Source organism: Triturus cristatus, chromosome 12, assembly GCF_964204655.1.
Source record: "Triturus cristatus chromosome 12, aTriCri1.1, whole genome shotgun sequence".
Taxonomy (NCBI): domain Eukaryota; kingdom Metazoa; phylum Chordata; class Amphibia; order Caudata; family Salamandridae; genus Triturus; species Triturus cristatus.
This window is the reverse complement of record NC_140595.1, coordinates 863541981-863560630: the sequence shown is the minus strand read 5'-3', so window position 1 is coordinate 863560630 and position 18650 is coordinate 863541981. Positions and strand designations below refer to the sequence as shown.

The 18650-nt window shown below is 42.0% G+C and overlaps 1 protein-coding gene across 1 annotated transcript in view; it reads right to left on the bottom strand.

The window, feature by feature from the left end:
• LOC146783135 (polyunsaturated fatty acid lipoxygenase ALOX15B-like) overlaps window positions 1-18650 on the bottom strand; it is a 218463-nt gene that overhangs the window by 43347 nt on the left and 156466 nt on the right. Inside the window, exons 8-10 of the mRNA XM_085637301.1 lie at window positions 17974-18177; window positions 17637-17723; window positions 14957-15126 (exon numbers count right to left, since the gene is read on the bottom strand). Coding sequence (XP_085493427.1) covers window positions 14957-15126; window positions 17637-17723; window positions 17974-18177 — 461 coding nt within the window. The remainder of the gene's footprint in view (window positions 1-14956; window positions 15127-17636; window positions 17724-17973; window positions 18178-18650) is intronic.

Below are 18650 nucleotides of genomic sequence, written 5' to 3'. Positions count from 1 at the left end.
ATGTGAAAACATGACTCTGTGTGCAAATAGGAATTACAGGCAGAGATTTATTGCGTTTTGCTCTGGTGATTTCATAGTAGCATTAGTAGGATTACCTCTTGAAAGTACACGCTTACACAGCCTACAAGTTACTAAGGGTGCATTTACCTTTTGCTGGCCTTCAGGAAAAGTAAAATAATCCCAAACATAAGAAGGCTTTTGTTTCCTCGCTCTCTGCCTCAAGACAGTGCTGCTGGTGCTAGCCTCACTCTCAGAAGGGCTCTGCTGTTCTGCCATCGTATCCCAAAGACAAACCAGCTCCTTCTCCCAAGGGATCACAAGCAGAAATGAGGGGAATGGGTGTGGTGTAGGAGAGTTCTAGAACTGAAAGTAGTTTCAACCAATCAAAAGTTGTGTTTCATGATCACATGACCTACCGTACGCTTACGGTGCGCTTACGGCAAAAGTGCGCATGCGCGTAAAAAAGACACGCGGCTACGCAAAGTGCGTAACTATACGCAAGCAGCGTAGAAAGATTACGGACGTTGCGTAAACCGTACGCTTACCGTGAGCTTACGGTACGCGTAAAAAAAAAAACTGCAAATAAATTTTACATGTTTATTTTAAAAAATATATTAAAAAAAACATATTAAAGAATTTTAAAAATTTAAGCATAGTCTTTATAAAAGGTAAGAAAATTAAATTAAAAATATGTAAGAAAAAATAGAAGAATAAAAAAAAAATTAGCATTTAAAAAACCTTGCAAATTCACTGAAAAAAACATGGGTTTCAAACACGTTATAGTTAGGAATTAGCATTTAAAAAACCTTAGAAATTCACTGAAAAAACCATAGGTTTCACACACGTTATAGTTAGGAATTAGCATTTAAAAAACCTTAGAAATTCAGTGAAAAAACCATAGGTTTCACACATGTTATAGTTAGCTGGACATTTTACTCGTAAAAAACCAATGAAATTCCCCCGTTATAGTTAGTTCAGCTAACTATAACTCGCGCGCCCGCAATGCACTGCTGATGACGTCACATATTACATCACTCATGACATGGTCAGTGACATCACTCATGACATCACTGATGACATCTCAAATGACATCACTGATGACCTCACTGATGACATCATCCTTGTGATAGAGTGGCAGACCTCCTCTTCCCCTAATAAAACCTTTGATACACACATTCAAAAATAGAGACTAAAATTTACAAAACAATGGACATACCAATAACAGTTACAACAACCTCTTCAGTAATTCTAAGATCCACATACACATCCACTCATTCACCAACAGTCCAATACAGTCACTCATACATGTACTCACTTATCATATGTACTCATACACCTATACATCCTGTTACACAATGCCACTCATCCATAGAGCTACTCACACACATAGTCACTCATGCCAATAAAGAATCAAACATACATTTACTTGCATATACAGTTATACACACACCACCACACTTACTTCTACGGAAACTTACACATACTTAGTCTTTTAAACAATTACTTATAGAAATACATACTTATTCATACAGGAACTCTTTCAATCTCTCACTCTCACATATACTCACATATATAAACCAATAGTCACATATACTAGTTTTAAACATATGTAGTTACTCATAAAGACACTATTGAGACAGTCATTCACTCACTAACACACCCATACACACACTCATCCACCCATGCAGTCCTGCACACATGCTCTGTTCAACACATACAAACAGTGAGTCACTCATTAATGCACCTATGCACTACGTCATACCCCCCACCGAACCATGCAGACACTCATACTGATACTCAAAAAACCAACTAATAACCTATATAGACACCCATGTAGCTACTCTCCAACCCATGCAGCCACTTATACACAAAGTGAGAGACTGATACAGATATTTATATATTTAAACATTACTCACTAAGCCATGTATTCACTATGATACACTTAATCAGTCAGTTACACAATCAATTTTTCAAAAAGAAATCATCCATTTAGACAGTAATATACCCATTTATTCTTCCATCGACCTTGAGATATACATATATAAAACATATTTAATTTTCAGAAAAACACACATTCACTGGATGATGTCATCAGTGAGGTCATCAGTGATGTCATTTGAGATGTCATCAGTGATGTCATGAGTGATGTCACTGACCATGTCATGAGTGATGTAATATGTGACGTCATCAGCAGTGCATTGCGGGCGCGCGAGTTATAGTTAGCTGAACTAACTATAACGGGGGAATTTCATTGGTTTTTTACGAGTAAAATGTCCAGCTAACTATAACATGTGTGAAACCTATGGTTTTTTCACTGAATATATATATATATATATATATATATATATATATTTACTTTAAAACAAAAAACAATTAATAAACTATTAATGGTAATTTATTTAATACTTTAACATTTTTATAAAAATATTCAAATATATATACATGTGAAGTAGGACATAAATGGTGAATACATATTTCCTATGTGTGGCTAAAGTAGTGTGGGCTTCAATTGTATGTATGATGCTTAACTATAAGGAGACTTGTGTCCATTTGTGAATGCATGTAAATAGATAACTCACAAAATGGTGACTGCAGGTGAGCCTGATGAAGTTGTATTTAGAGTGTATTCAGGAAATCTCTTGACCAGCGTTTGATCTGAACAAGGTCCATATTCCTGGAGCACTGGTGTAACCTAAAATGATTGGGCCCCCTGCAGAATGTGAAAAGGGGCTCCTGAATCTCCTATATCTCACAGCTGTATAAGTGACTTTTGGCAGAATGGGAATCCTTTGATGGGTTTGGGGGTCCCTGAGGGATTGGGTGCCTCCTCCCTGTGCTAAAGGGCCCTGTGTTACTCCTGGGCTGGAGGGTGTAGTGACTGTCCATTCTAGGTTTAACTATATCAAATACAGAGAGTCACCCAATAGAGCCAAAAGGGACTGTGTAGTTCAACACACGAAAAATAAAAAGGATCACTTTTGTACCCAGGATTTCTAGATCAACCAATGGTCTAGCACAATGCACTGTGTCAGATGTATATCGGAAAATTTATTCATCGAAAATAACATCTAATAAAGATGCATGATCCTGTTCAAAGGGTTATATTATGAAATTTATATACCAATATATTTATAAAATCATTGATTCACATTTTATATATATTAAAAAAAAGCTAAAATAAGTTTTAAAATGATCTCTTACGCATTGTCCTTACTCAGTGAAGCATCCACATAATTGAGTATCAATACAATCCAACTTCTAGTTAAAATAAAACATTTAAAAACATTTACAACAAACTTTTCTTGTTCTTTATGTGTACTAAAACAAACGTCTTCCTTATGTTTCTGTTGTATCCAATGTTCTACCAAAGGAGCATTCCTTTTACCCATCTTTATGGCAGACCTATGCTCATTTAGGGCCCCATTACGATGGCGGGCGGACACCGTAACGGTACACGGGACTGACCACCAGAGGTTCAGCGGTCCCGCTAGGCCCATTAGGATGTAAGCGGCACCCGCCTCAATGCAAAAGATGCATGTTGTGCATTGGCATGCACAACTTGACAGGCACCTTGTGTATGCCAATGTAGCGGGGTACCATAGGTATCCCCCAAGTGCAGCCCCCCACAACGGGCCCCCAAAGTGTTCACCGCATGCATTTCCATGGCGGAGTCTCTGTCATGGAAAGGCATCCCACCGCAGGCATAGTAATATGGATGCCGGTGCCTGCAAGGCACCGCCACTATATTGTATGCCTTTTCCGCCCGGCCGGCAATTCGACCGGCAGAAAAGCGGCAGCCGGTCTTTATGTTCGCCGCGGTACCCCTTGCCATACTAATATGGCGGAGGTGCAACAGGGACATTTGGTGGGCGTATCGCCACCACCAGGTCGGCGGTGACAATCTGCCCATTATCCTAATGGGCCCCTTAGTCTCTTTCTCAATTCTCTGCCAGTCTCACCTACATACCCTTTCTCACAAGGACACTTAATAATATAATTTACGTTCTTTGTCTTGCAATTTACTAGGCCATTTATACAGTGGTACACTCCATTTAGTTCTATTTTATTTTGATTAATGGCGGAGCTACAATTAATACATGAACCACATGGATAATCTCCTGTTATTTTAGCTTCATATACAATAATGCTCTGATATTTGCTTTGCTGCTCTTTATACGTGAGTACAAGATGGTTTTGTACTCTTTTGTTTCTTCTATAAGGAAATATTGGCTTTTGAAGGGGTTCACTGCCTGGAGTATTTAGAAGAGACTTTACCTTATTACTTATGCTAGTATAGTTCGTAACCATCACATTCTTCTGATTCTCCCTCTTATTATTTTAATCTCTTTCTACAAACAGACTCTCACGATTGTAATATTTGGCCATCTTATATGTGTTTTGAATCAATCTTTTAGGATAACCACGGGCCAGTAATTTTTCTTGTTGAATCTTAGCATAATACTCAAAATCCTTCATATCCATACAATTTTGATGAAATTGACTGAAAGGTATGCTGTCTTTCTGGCACTTCCGGTGGTTGCTCATGTGATGTAGCAATGTGTTTCTGTCCGAGGGTTTATAATATAGCTCAACCAGTAGCCCCCCTTCTTTTTCTTTTACAGTAATGTCAAGAAAGTCACATGTGGACTGGCTCATGGTACAGGTGAATTTTAGGTTAATGTCACCACAGTTGAGCCACTCAATAAATAAAATCAGATCTTCTTTGTCTCCATTCCATATAAAGAAAATGTCATCTATAAATCTCGACCAGTTTCTGATATTTTCATAATATGGTACCCTTTTGTTATATATATGCTTGTTATTGAACAAACCTACATATAGGCAAGCTAGACTGGGAGCACAGGGTGCTCCCTTGCTAGTCCCCTTGGTCTGACATTAAAAATTGTCATTGAATAGGAAGGTATTGTTTGTCAGAATAATTTGTTGTTTGGGGATAGGTAACCCTATTCAGTTTGTAACAGTTCCCTTACCATTTTTACTGTGTCTGTTTGGGGGATATTGGTGTGCATAGATTTGATGTCCAAAGACACCATTCACTCCCTAGTAGGATCAAACTCAAAACCTTCCATTTTCCGGATCATTTTAGTTGTGTCTTTAATGTAGGAAGGGAGCTGTGTAACTTTAGGTCAAAGGAAACAATCCACGTACTTACTGAGGGGTTCAGTCAAAGAGTTCATACTAGATACAATTGGTCTCATAGTTGGATCGCTAAGGCTTTTGTGTACCTTAGAAAGACCATACAGGGCTGGTATCACTGGGTGCTCAGTGTGAAGAAATTTATATTCGTCCTCGCATATAATGTTCTTTAAGATGAATACATTTTCCTATATACCTCTGACAAAGTGCATTGTGCTAGACCATTGGTTGATCTAGAAATCCTCAGCGCAAAAGGGATCCTTTTTATGTTTAGTGCATTTCCAGCCCCGCACCATCATCCTGCGTTCCCTTCGCCAAAAGTGTAATTGCAGAAAAGTTTTTGTAGTGACTTGGATGTCCGTGTGCTAGTGTATGTAAAACATCTTTAAAATTAGATGTATGGCTCCTTTGACTTTGACAGAAGTCATTTTGTCCAAACAATAGTACGATGGAGCTGTGGGGTGGGGAAAAACAGCCCAAAAAAGATAAAATGGCAAAGAAGGGATTGAGGGCTGGTGAGCAAAATTGAGGTTATGGAAATGGAGGGGTGAAGGTATCGAAGGAAGATGTGAGAATAAAATGGATGTGTGGTAAAATTTATTGAGACTTGAAGTGTGACTTGAAGGCTCCATTTGGCCACATGTTGTTCAGAATGTAACTTATAGAAGACATTAATGAGTGCTGGACACATTTGTCTTACTCACTCAGTGCTAATAGGGATTTTATTCACAGGGTGGTGTATTTTGACACGATGCAAATCAGAACAGCAAATTGGAATCTATATTTGTGTCTGCTATTCAGGTATTAAAAATCAGTACAAAGTCAAGGTCTTTGTCTTAGGTTACCTTTAACCACAATGAAGGTTTATATCAATCTACATAGGTATCTTTTGAGGTCGTATGACAGCTGGCTCCCTTTAGCAAGTCACAGAGAGTTTTACTAATCAAGACATTTTTTGAGTTACTTGCGTTTATTGATAAAGCTCACATATGCTTACTTACAGAGTCTTTTAGTGCCAAAGAACTACTTTCCCCAGTTCATCAAAGCTCCAGTATTACGCTTAATTAGTAAAGGGGCAAGTTTTTAACATTTTACTGAAGTCAAAATCATTTTATTGAACACGGATAAGAAAAGTTAGTGAATTCCAGAGTGCTGGTCCTCGAACATGGAGTGATCTGCCTCTCCATTTAGACAAATCAACATTTAGAACAAGAAAAGTGGGCTAAATATAAGATTACAATAGACGAGTAGGTGAGTATTTCTTTAGTCTGCCAGAAAAGAACAATGGCACAGAGCCCAAAATCTTGTCTATGCATCAGATAGGCAACCTTAAACTGTTTAAGTTTTTCCACTGGCAACCAATGCAAATATTTAATGTGGGGTGATATCTTTGGAGACTATCCAGACCATTTTTTGGGAGACCCAGAAACATTGAATTCCCATAACACATTATCCAGCATAGACTGGATGAAGGAGTTGGGTTGAAATTTTTTATGGGGAAATGAAATCTATGAATATATTTGCTAGGCCTGGGCAAAATTTCCGTTCCGTTCGCGGAATTTGCGATAATTTGGCATTTCCGCGTTCCGCGGAGAGCGCGGAAATGTAAAAATTTCCGCATTCCGCAGCTTTGCGATAATTTGGTTCTTGCTCGCGCTGTAAAATAATACATTCTCGCGCGTGCGCGATCGCCTTACCTGAATCCCCACGTTCGCCGACAAGTTTTCCCGATCTGGTCGCGTTCTCCATGAGATGTTGTATTGTTTTAGCCATTTGCGCTGTCTCGCGACAGTTCGCGTCCGCAGTGACGTCATGCGTCGCGCGATCACGTCTTTCTTCTCGTGATCATGCACCGCGAGACAACTGAAAACAAGATGGCCGCGCCCGCGAGCAACCGCAGGGGTAAGTTAGCGACCTGCAACCATGCAGAAAATATAGCGAACGGGCAGGAAAAAAACTTCCGCATCTTCGCGATATTTCCGCTTGTTTGCGGAGATTTTTAACATTTTCGCGATAATTTGCGAAAGTCGCTTTCGCAAATTCCGCCCACCCCTAATATTTGCATAAGTTGTGTCAGATGACAGACACAAGATTGTATCACAGCCAAAACCTGCAAATCCAGCAAGAGATTGTCAATAAGCTTAATGGAAAGATTAAAGGTAATTTTCACATGTGTGGGACACTGGCCCATTGCTTGGGGCTAGAGTTGATTCCCATATATCTGTCCTACTGGTAATCAACAATATTTTTATCTTCCTAGAATCATCTATTTCTTATAATTTCTAGCACAGAGGCCATGTTGGGAATACTCTCAACTAAACTGGCTGAAAAACAGCAAATAAATGTCATGTCCTCTGCAGAAAAGTAGGTCTGTGTTCCATATTCTTAAAGTAAACATGCATATGGATTTAAATATACATTTATAAAGTGAAGGGTATATAGTCTGTTCTGGTGCCACCCCCACGAGCAGAGGTTTTGGAGGAAGGCAATAATTCTCTGGATAAGTTCTATAAGATGAAAAGGAAATAATCCATCGTAGAATAGTCCCGCGGATTCCTAGACCTCTAAGACTTTGAAGAATAATATGATCAAGCATGACTAAAGTAGTGAACAAGTCCAAAAGAATTACAACCACTTACATCCCCCTCACCGGCATCAACCATGTGCTGTGATTTGTTACTATAGCCCACAGCTTTCCAAACTTTTCATGTTGGTGACACACTTTTTGGAGATGCATCACTTTGGGACACAGTAAGGCAGTGTAGCGAGCGCGCGTAGTGAGCAAGCCCGAACCCCCTAAGGGGGGTTCGGTAGAAAATTTTGAAATAAAAGTGGGTAAATGGTGCATTTTCAAGCAAATATGAGAAAGCAGGAAGGTTACTAAAGCAATTGTGAATCTGTTCTAACAAAGACAGTGACTGGCAAAACTGGGTGTAAGGTTAGGCTTGTGCCTGAAGCAAGAATATAATCATGCACACGTTGACACATGCCCCAGTGATTTACGGCACAAAATGGGCTGGTTCACGCACTGCCAACCCTTTCAACCATGCACAAAGTCCGCCTGCTGCCAAGCGAGTGTAGCGAATGAGCCCAAACCACACAAGGGGGATTCTGTCTCCCTCTGTCTGTCAACCTCTGTCTGTCTCTCTCCCTCTGTCTCTCTCTCTGTCTCACTCTCTCTATCTCTGTCTCCCTCTCTCTCTGTCTCCCTCCCTCTCTGTCTCCCTCCCTCTGTCTGTCTCCCTCTCCTTCCCTCTATCTCCCCCTGACTCCCTCCCTCTGTCTCCCTCCCTCTGTCTCCCTCTCTCTCTGTCTCCCTCCCTCTGTCACCCTCTGTCTCTCTCTCTCTTTCTCCCTCTGGCTCCCTCTGTCTCCCTCTCCGTCTCCCTCTCTGTCTCTCTGCCCCTCTGTCTCTGTCTGTCTCAGTCTCTGCCTCCATCTGTCTGTCCCTGTCCCTGTCTCTGCCTCTATCTGTCTGTCTGTCCCTGTCTCTGCCTGTCCCTGTCTCTGCCTGTCCCTGTCTCCCTTCCTCTGTCTCCCTCTCCGTCTCTCTGTCTGTGTGCCCCTGTCCCTGTCTCTGTCTGTCCCTGTCTCTGTCTGTCTCTGTCTCCCTCTCTCTGTCTTTCGCCCTCTCTCTCTCTCCCTCTCTCTCTGTCTCCCACGGTTTCCCTCTCTCTCTGTCTCCCTCCCTCCATCTGTCTCCCTCCCTCTGTCTCTCTCTGTCTCCCTCCTTCCCTCTGTCTGTCTCCCTTCCTCTGTCGCCCTCCCCCCTCTGTCTGTCTCCCTCTGTCTATCACCCTCTGTCTCCCTCCCTCTCTCTCTCTCTCCCTCCCTGTCTGTCTCCCTCTCCCTCTCTCTCTCTCTCTCTCGTTCCCCCTCTCTGTCTCCCTCCCTCTCTCTTTCTCTCTGTCGTCCTCCCCCCTCTGTCTGTCTCCCTCTGTCTATCACCCTCTGTCTCCCTCCCTCTCTCGCTCTCTCCCTCCCTGTCTGTCTCCCTCTCTCTCTCTCTCATTCCCCCTCTCTGTCTCCCTCCCTCTCTCTTTCTCTCTTTCCCCCTCTCTGTCTCTCTCCCCCTCTCTCTCTCTGTCTCCCTCTGTCTCCCTCCCTCTCTCTCCCTCTTTTCTGTCTCCCTCTTGTCTGTCTCCCTCTTGTCTGTCTCCCTCTTGTCTGTCTCCCTCCATCTGTCTCCCTCCCTCCGTCTCCATCCCTCTGTCTCCATCCCTCTGTCGCACTCCTCCCTCTGTCTGTCTCCCTCTGTCTGTCTGTCTCCCTATGTCTGTCTCCCTCTGTCTGTTGCTCTGTCTCCCTCTCTCTGTCTTCGTCCCTCTGTCTCCTTCCCTTTGTCTCTGTCCCTCTGTCTACTTCCCTCTGTCTACTTCCCTCTGTCTCCTTCCCTCTGTGTCCTTCCCTCTGTCTCCTTCCCTCTGCCTCCTTCTCTCATTCTCTCTCCCTCTGTCTGTCTCCCTCTATCTCCCTCTCTCTATGTCTCCCTCTCTCTCCGTCTCCCTCTGTCTCCCTCCCTCTGTCTCCCTCCCTCTGTCTGTCTCCCTCTGTCTCCCTCTATCTGTCTCCCTCTCTCTGTCTCCCTCTCCATCCCTCTGTCTACCCCGGACTCCCTCCACTGTCTCCCTCCCTCTGTCTCCCTCTCTCTCTGTCTCCCACAGTTTTCCTCTCTCTCTGTCTCCCTCCCTCTCTCTGTCTCCCTCCATCTGTCTCCCTCTATCTGTCTCACTCCCTCCCTCTGTCTCTCTCCCTCCCTCTGTCGCCCCCCTCCCTCTGTCTGTCTCCCTCTGTCTGTCGCCCTCTGTCTCCCTCTCTGTCTCCCTCTGTCTCCATCCCTCTGTCTCCCTCCCTCTCTCCCTCCCTCTTTCTCCCTCCGTCTTCCTCCCTCTGTCTTCCTCCCTCTGTCTGTCACCCTCTGTCACCTCACCCCAGCTTCCCTGGCACACACACTTTACCGAGTACTTCGCAGGTCTTTAAAAGACCATTTACTTGTTAATGAGGCTTTGTTGTGCATCGCCCGGTCCCCATAGAGCAGAGTGTCTCGGAGTCCGCGCTGCTGCGGCGGTGTTTGCTAACACTCTTTCAAAGGAATGCCTCTTAATTAGCTGCAGTTATGTGCTAAATGCCCGTTAATACCGGTGTCATCCCGCGACACACCCACCATTTGCAGGTGACACAGTACTGTGTCGGGACACACAGTTTGGAAAGCTCTGCTGTAGCCCAACTGCTTTTAAAAGTATTGCTCGAGGTGTACTACAGGAGAATGCTGTCTGGAAGAGGTGAATTACAGCCCAGTGACTCCAATTGAGGAGGTTGCGCAGAGATATTCAAGTATGCAATCTGCCACAACACTGCTTGTGGAGGAGCAGCCCTAATATGACTGTGGTGAGGTCTCTTCTGTTCTGTCACAACAAGTATTTTGCCCTAGTTGCCTTCACTTGACCTCAGGCTCACTTAGGCTCCGTCTCTTACTATGGCGTTATCATGGTTGCGAACACCCATAAGTATTCTTAACCTGCAAATCCCATCCAAAACCATGTAGCAGCAGCAACAATAGTCACACTTTAAGATCCACTTCAAGGAACCTCTGTGCTGCATACCACAATGTCTTTGACAGTGTATATGATCTGTGGATGCAAGAAATTTTGACTGTTTGAAAGAACCTGTGATAATGTCCATAAAGTGTAGACCCCTAACCACATTGCTGTAATACTATAGATTTAAGAATTAAGCCAGACTTCAAGTTCACCTTGGCCCCCACCACCTCCAGCAGTTTTGAAGCACTATGTAATGCATATCCCTAGCTGCCTTTTACCACCGGCATAGGAATCTTAGTGCTTCAGCACCACTAACCAGCTATACCCACCTATCATTATACTTCGTCATTGAGACTACCTCTAACCTCCTCTCTTCATGGTCAGCAACTGGTTTACCACGGTGGACTTGACATTGTTTGGGTGAGAGGCAATGGTTCAGACAGTGTTATAGAAGTTAAGAAAAGGGAGAAACTTTGTGAAAATCCTAATAACGTGATTTCATCTCATGTTTCTTCCTTTTTATGTTTTATTTTATGTGTAGAATTAAAGTATAATACTAGTTTAATATTAAAGTTCCCTAGCAATTCGATTAGACTTTTGGGAGATTTATTTTATAGTTTGATAGTCCACTAATGAGGGTATAACATTTGTTAACCCCAGCATAGGCCTGACACAGGTGAGGCACTATGAAGTACAGGGCTTTTAACAATGGGTATAGAATAAGGGCTATAAGACTCTTGGAGCATTCTACCCTCAATGGGTGGAATGTTCTAATAATAAACAGGGAGTAACTGAAACACATTGGAATGCTGGAGAGGAAGCCCCTATTGATTTTGAGCTACTCCATTGTCTTCAAAGGAGCACTTAGCACTTCAATGTTCTAATAACAAAACAAAATCCAATTTCATTTCAACTCTAACAGTAAGGAGAAATCAAAAGGAAACCTGATGAGTGCTCTACAATGAATCTGATAAAAAAATAACAATACTAAAAAAAAGACTTTAGCTTGCCAGCCAAGGAAGAAAAAAAAGCACCCTCATTATTTCCATCTAGGTTAAAAAACACATACTAAGGATCAGTTCTGGAAATTGAAGACCTTATGGAAATAGGTGTAGAATTTGCAACATTAATGCTGTTGTGCACAAAGTTGTACAACACACAATTGAAGTTCCAGAAGAAATAGTCAGACAATTAAGATACCTAACCATAAGAGAATGATGCCTTTACATTTCCGCAAAGTCATTTGTGGAGTTCAGTATCCAGCATCTCTTTCATTGTAATTATGAGAAAGAGGATCATTCATTGAGGTGGATGGTAGCCCCATTACAAGTAATAATGTCACTATTCTTGTAAGGTCCCAATAGAAATACCATTTCAATTTATAAAAATAAATACTATTTTAAGAAACAAAATAACACCAAAACAACGAAAATGCAAAGAGGAGAAGCAAAGATATTAATTTTCAACGAGCAGAAGCAAAGGGATGAATTTTCAAAGTTTTAGATAAAACAAATAGTGCCAAAAAGCACAAAGGTCCAACTACAGGCAGGGTCATGCTAGATTGGGGTAGAGTCACCGGGTTGATACAGAGACTGGGTTTGTCCTGGTCAACAGTTACCTTCTTTGCTTAGAACCAGTTCTGGATATTAATGTTTTTGTTAGTGTGAAGGCAGCAAACTGAAGCTGGAGCAAGGCTCGATGGCACCAGGTTGCATCAAGACGTGTTCCCGATGCGGTGTCAACAGCAGTGGGAGAAGTTTGGGTTTCCATGCCATGGAGATCTTCAGTGTTAATAACGTCCTCATCAATGGCTGTGTTGAGGTAGCCACAGGATGGAGCCAAAACACACTCAGCTAATCCTAATGTAGAGGAGAGAACTTTGCGGGAGCTATGGAGAAATCAGGCCCACCTGGGCTGCACATTCAGATGATCAGCTTGGAGTGTTGGTCCCAACCTTTTGTTAGTTTACCAAGTAAAAAAGTATTGAAAACATTTATGAGCTCCAGCTTTTTGGGTTAGACAGGGGAAGTCCTCACTGATTCCAGCCAAGGGTACCAGGGCCTCAAGAACAGCACTTGGGAGTTAGGACTCACTTCAACTGAAGCCACCAGCAATATCCAGTTGAAACTATTCTGCTGGACTCCTTAAGGGAAATGGGCTTCTTACAGCTTTTTTGTCCCTGTAGCTAATAGGAGGAAGGCCAACTGACCCCTGGATTCCACTTCTTTGTCCCGGGAGCAGGTCAAGCCCTTTGGTTTCCCCTCATAGGTCACAACAGCAGATGCAGTCCTGTCTCCCACAGGCCCAGTAGTGTTTTGAGGAGTGTGCCTAGGGGTGCCAAATTTCTGCCTGGCACAATTCTGGCCCCTCCATGACTAATAGGGATAAAGTTCCCATGTGTAACCCTACCCACATTTACAGCAGTGCTTGTGTGCCCTACTGCAAATAATCCCACAGTGTCCCCATACCTAAATCCAGAATCCAGCATGGCAGAACCTCTCCTCCCTTGTTCATAGCTCCTGTGCCCACCCTAGAAGAGTGACCAGGAAAATGAACAAACCCTCCCCTGTGGTCATTTAAAATTAGCAGAACACAAAATTCCACATCATCTAATGAGGTGTGGTCTGACTTCCCTCATGAATTAGACCTCAGAATTAGACCTTGCTACAATGAACGTTTCTGAATCTCACACAAGTGCAACTCAAAGCAACCAGGAAACTCCTATTTTGATGCGTAAACATTAAGAACTTTCAAAACTTCAAAAGAACATGGCTCAGTTATGAAGCCTTAAAGACAGAATGTAACGCCTCAAGCAAACCTGATTGCATCACTTAGCACTGGTCTGCACTCTACATTTGGGATGGCAAAACAATTCATTCAAAATGATGAGACAATCTAATGTGAATAAACTAAAGATTTACAGAACTGGCTTACGAACAGTTTGCACATCACAGGACATACAAAGAATGAGAATCAATAAAAAAGTTCCCATGCTAGAGAACTAATCTTTCAGTCAAACAAACTACACAACACTGGTGGTTAGCTGGGAATTCCTCACTTTAGTTTGTCGCATTCAAGTACTTGGGTTTACTATTACGTTTTCCCCTCCCACCTGCTATTTTGAGTTTCATCATCCTAGGAGTCCTAAAAGCTCACACTTTAATAACTTAACCACTGTTTCACTTCTCCATATTTAACTTGCTTTGCTCATTCTCTCATTTGGAGTTCAGCTTTATCTTCATATGGTGGACACTCATTGGTCTACATTTCCTTTCAGCAATTTACCCAGCCCCAATTTATCTGTCTCTGTCTAAAGGCTGTGGTCATCCCTCTTGCGTCTGTGGCTCACAAACTTTGATGCAATTGAATCAGAATTAACATTTCATAAGCCTATTACTCGAACTTGTTTCTAACTCCCAGTTTCAAGCATTGATAATCCCATACCTCAGCTACTTATGTTCTGTGTGTAGGATGTCCTGTCTATTATCTTTCCTCTTTTTGTCTGTCATTCTCAGCTGACCGCATTCTATGAAGGGAATTTACTCTTCATATTTTTTCCATCCAGCCACTTTTACAATGACTTCTTACCCATTGTGGGCTTCAATTTCATTGCTTATTAAATCCTTAGCACATCACAATGCCATCATTGATCTTTGATTTATCAAGCATTAACCCATTTTTGATCGGCTCCTTACCTGTATTTTGGTAGACTTGCCAATCTCCAAAAGATATTTGGACCCTACATTGTTACCCCTTACTTTTCATTTGACACCCTAATGCATTCTGGGAGTAGTAATTTTAATTCACTGTCAACTGGACAAGAACAGCTAATGTCAATGATCTGTAAAATAAAATCAGAGGATCAAACATCACAATAAAATGGAGTGAGGGGGTAACTCTGACAAAGGCATCCAGCGCCCTCTCTAAATCTTGGCTTCTCTCAGCATCAGCCCCAAGCTGTGGTAGGTCTTATCAATGGTTCTTCTACGTTCCTCCATGCTTACACAGGTTGATTCATTTTTTTTTAATATAAGACTTTTTCCTCTTTTTATCTATTTGGTTGTGTGTCTCATTTAAATTATTCCTATCAATCTGTCAATCACAAATATTCTTTTTCATTTGCAACTGGACTTTGAGCTATTCACATTTTACGTGCAATGCTTTGGATCAAGGCATTCCCTAAAAATTCATAAAAAGATTATAACCCATCACTGGAAACAAACAAAAAAAGTACCAGGGACAAAGAAATCATGTCTCACCTCTCGATAGCTGACCAGATCTTCAACCCATCATCTCTGTAGTAAAAGTTGGGCAAGGACTCAACCTCACGGGATTTGAGATCGTCTGTGATGCACATGGAAGTATAGGTTACGGATTGCATGTCTCTCGATATAAGCTCAGCAAGACCTGCTACACCAAGCGCTGTGCTCTGTAGTTGAAAATTGCAGTTTCTGGTTAGCTCCCTTTTCTAGGCTGCTCCTGACAGTTTCACTTCAAGACCAAAGTCATCAATTTATACATTTTGGAAATTGCCTTCTGCGTGTGTGCCAATGATTTATTCATGTAGTTTTGGATGTATATTATGCCACAAAGGTGCTACTGGAGGACATATCCAATTGTTAATACATTTCACAGGACAGAAAATCCAGTTGCCTTTGGTTACAGATAGACTGAGTTTGAGTTACAGATAATGTAGCCTATTTAACTGTTTTGGGCATGGCTGTTGCTCTGCCAAATGGGTTGCTTGTGAAGCCATGGCCCTGATGATGTGTCCAGATTATTTAGTAACTAGCGTTTGAAGTGGTGTCAAATGTGTTTCTGTCTTACCTGCCATTGTGGATGCCATACATAACTATGTTGAAGCTTATCTATATTAATCTGGGTATATGAGATTTTGTGTCTGAAGTTTAGTGCTAGCACTAGATTAATATCACATATTCTGCTTCAGTTTACCATAATTTTAAGTGACCAATTTGGCATTTTCCATGCAGACTGGACTAGAGAAACACTCTCTACATAAGAATCACTGCACACCTCCTGAAGAGACTCCAGGCAATACAGAACTCAGCGACAAGACTCATACTGTACTTGCCTAGAAGGACCCACATCACACCACATCTGAAGAAATTACACTGGCTCCCGATTCAGAAGTGATGCCAGTTTAAGATGACCCATCCCTACAAGGCCCAGCACAACGAAAGACCAGCATACATCAACAAATGCCTGACTGTCCACCAACTGACCAGACTCCGTCATTCAGTTTCCCTCTCCTTTGCAGAAACCACAGAGATCCGTTGAGCCAACAGCGGAGGATGCTCCTTTTCACACCTGGCAGCCAAGGTTTGGAGAAACCTTCCTCTGCACCTCAGGATGGCACCATCACTCCAGCAATTCAGAAGAGAATTAAAGACCTGAAGGTTTGAATGATCAAACCACCAAGCAGCAGCAAACAGATCCAGTGCCCCGAGACTCTCACGGGTGATTTGCTGTGCTCTATAAATGTTTGATTGATGGATTGATTGAATGTAAAATGTTCTGTTGAATGTTTCAGTACAAAAATACATGCTAGTAAATGCTTGTCAGAGCACCACAATAGCCAATTATACAGCATATATATGTATTATATTTAATGACAATACCTTTAACCTACTCCCATGTGTGAAAGAACTTGTTTAGTCAAAGATGGGCAGGTGGAGGTCTTTTTCCAGTCATCACAATGCCCACAAATCTGCAAATGAACCAAGTCCCATGGGAATGATGTGAGAATATGGCACTGAAGCATTTGTGAATGATCAAGGCCAATTCAAGAGGCCATGAGCCGGACAACAGATAGCATGGTGGTGGCAATATAAGAGTAACAACAAGATTGTCTCTAATTTACACAATGAAGGCCTGTATGAGGGCGGTACTGGTCAAAGCTAGCTGATTCCTGTCCAGGTTGACAGGTATCCACCTAAAGGACAGGGGACAAATAAGATTTTACCAGAATGTGCAAGGTATCTATAGATTGGAATAGTTTATTTTCCAGGTTTATGTGGTGTTCTATAAGCAAACAAATCACAAATATCAAAGCATCCAGCCTCCATGTCATACTGCTGAGAGTCTTTTCTTGCTTCAGGATTAGCAGCCCTACTCAGATACAGCCTCTGAAAACCACCCAGAAACAATTCAGGTATTAGTGATAGATTATGGAAATGTTCTACCCGACTTCAGGTAGACCTTCCATATACAATGATTAAATCCCAACCCACTGTATGGGCTTCCCCAACTTCTTCAGGCAAAGTGAGTGAAGAGATAAAAGTACTGGCAGGCGATATCTTCAAAGCTAATTTTCTTCAAGTAAATAGTCTGTCTACAGGCAGGGGCCATGAGGCTTGTAGTGGACCAAACAAGAATCCCTCCTCCTGCATCATTTATGTACGATTTTTATATGTCTGGTGGGGACTGGGAAGATTCCTTTTTAGGATGTCACTCACATAACAATGTGTCAACAAACTTTTGGTAAAAAGAAAATATTGAGTAACTTGTGTGAAAAGGCTACAGGTGGATGCACTGTGCAATTATGTATAATAATGTCAGGTAAGAATATGTCATAAGGTAGTGAAAAAGCTAATCTCATTCCAAGCAGGTACCATCTATTTTTTTTTTTTTTATATATGTGCTCCTCTACCGTGGGACTATAGCTTTCATTCCATCCACCTCATCTAGCTGGGTCTGGTGGGTCAGTGACTAATTCATCCACTCCATGAATTTGTGTCTTCCCTCATAGTCATAGGTTTGAATACTGGATATTCCAATTATTACAGTGCCAAGAGGCTGACGGGTGAACATGTGCTTTACAATGTCCTATGCCATGTTCATTATTGTATGTATCTTCATCATGATCTCTCCTGAATGCCAACAACAGAGGTGGTCTACAGATATGAGTTCCAATCTTACCTTATCAGTAGGTCCTCCTGGTCCAATAAGGCCTACTCTGGCGAGAGCATTAATTTGCAGAGTATAGCGATGGTGGGGGATCAGGAGCTAAAGAGAGACCACAGGAGTTATTAAAGACACAGGTACAGCGGTTGCTTAAAACAGATCTTACATTCTCACTGCCTCTGCTCTTCTATAACATGTAACCATATACTCTGTTAATATCCACTCCTCCAAGAAACTCAATCAATCTTTATGTTTTGTACCCAAAAATGCTTGGGCAGAATGACTAATGAGCGACCATTTATTACGCTTGGAATTAATAGCCTCTTTGCACTGCATAAGTTGTCTTTCTTACCTTGTACAGAGGATGAGATGTGGGGAGCTGCCTCAATGTAGAAATGCAGAACACCTCTGCAAAGACGTGTGTACGCAGGAAGTGAGAAAGAGCCTGGTGGGTGGAAAAATTTGAGCTCCTCACCCATATCTTGGCAAGCAACCAGTCCCACTCATTGTCGCTGGGCAGGAAGATGGGATTCTCTGGACCTGGAGTCTGATTTAGCTGCAGAGGAAGATGCACAAAGAGCTAGTTACTGGACTTTCATGGTTACTGACCAAGCAGCTTCTGTCATCGCTTAATGCAAGAGTGAGACACAACACATTAGACTTAGAGAATGTTTGCATGATGTTTACTGAAATAGAATGCCAATAACGTTGCAAACTTTCTAACATTACACATTCTTTAATTCTCAGAAATCCTACAGTAGGAAAGTGACTGCTAAAAAATGGCCTGGACCTATTGTGAGACACAAATGTTAAACCAACACAAAGTGGAGTACAGACATTGGAAGCGTGTTAGCTCTCAGAAAAAGAGCTGCTAAAATTAAGTGACTATCCACTCATATGCCTCAGTCCACTGTGGGAACCTTGTACACTAAATGTGACAAGTAAGAACCATTAGAACAATCAAGTCGTGTCTTGCTGCAGTCTCATAGGAACTATTTCATGAGGTTTTATTTTTGGAACAATGAGTAG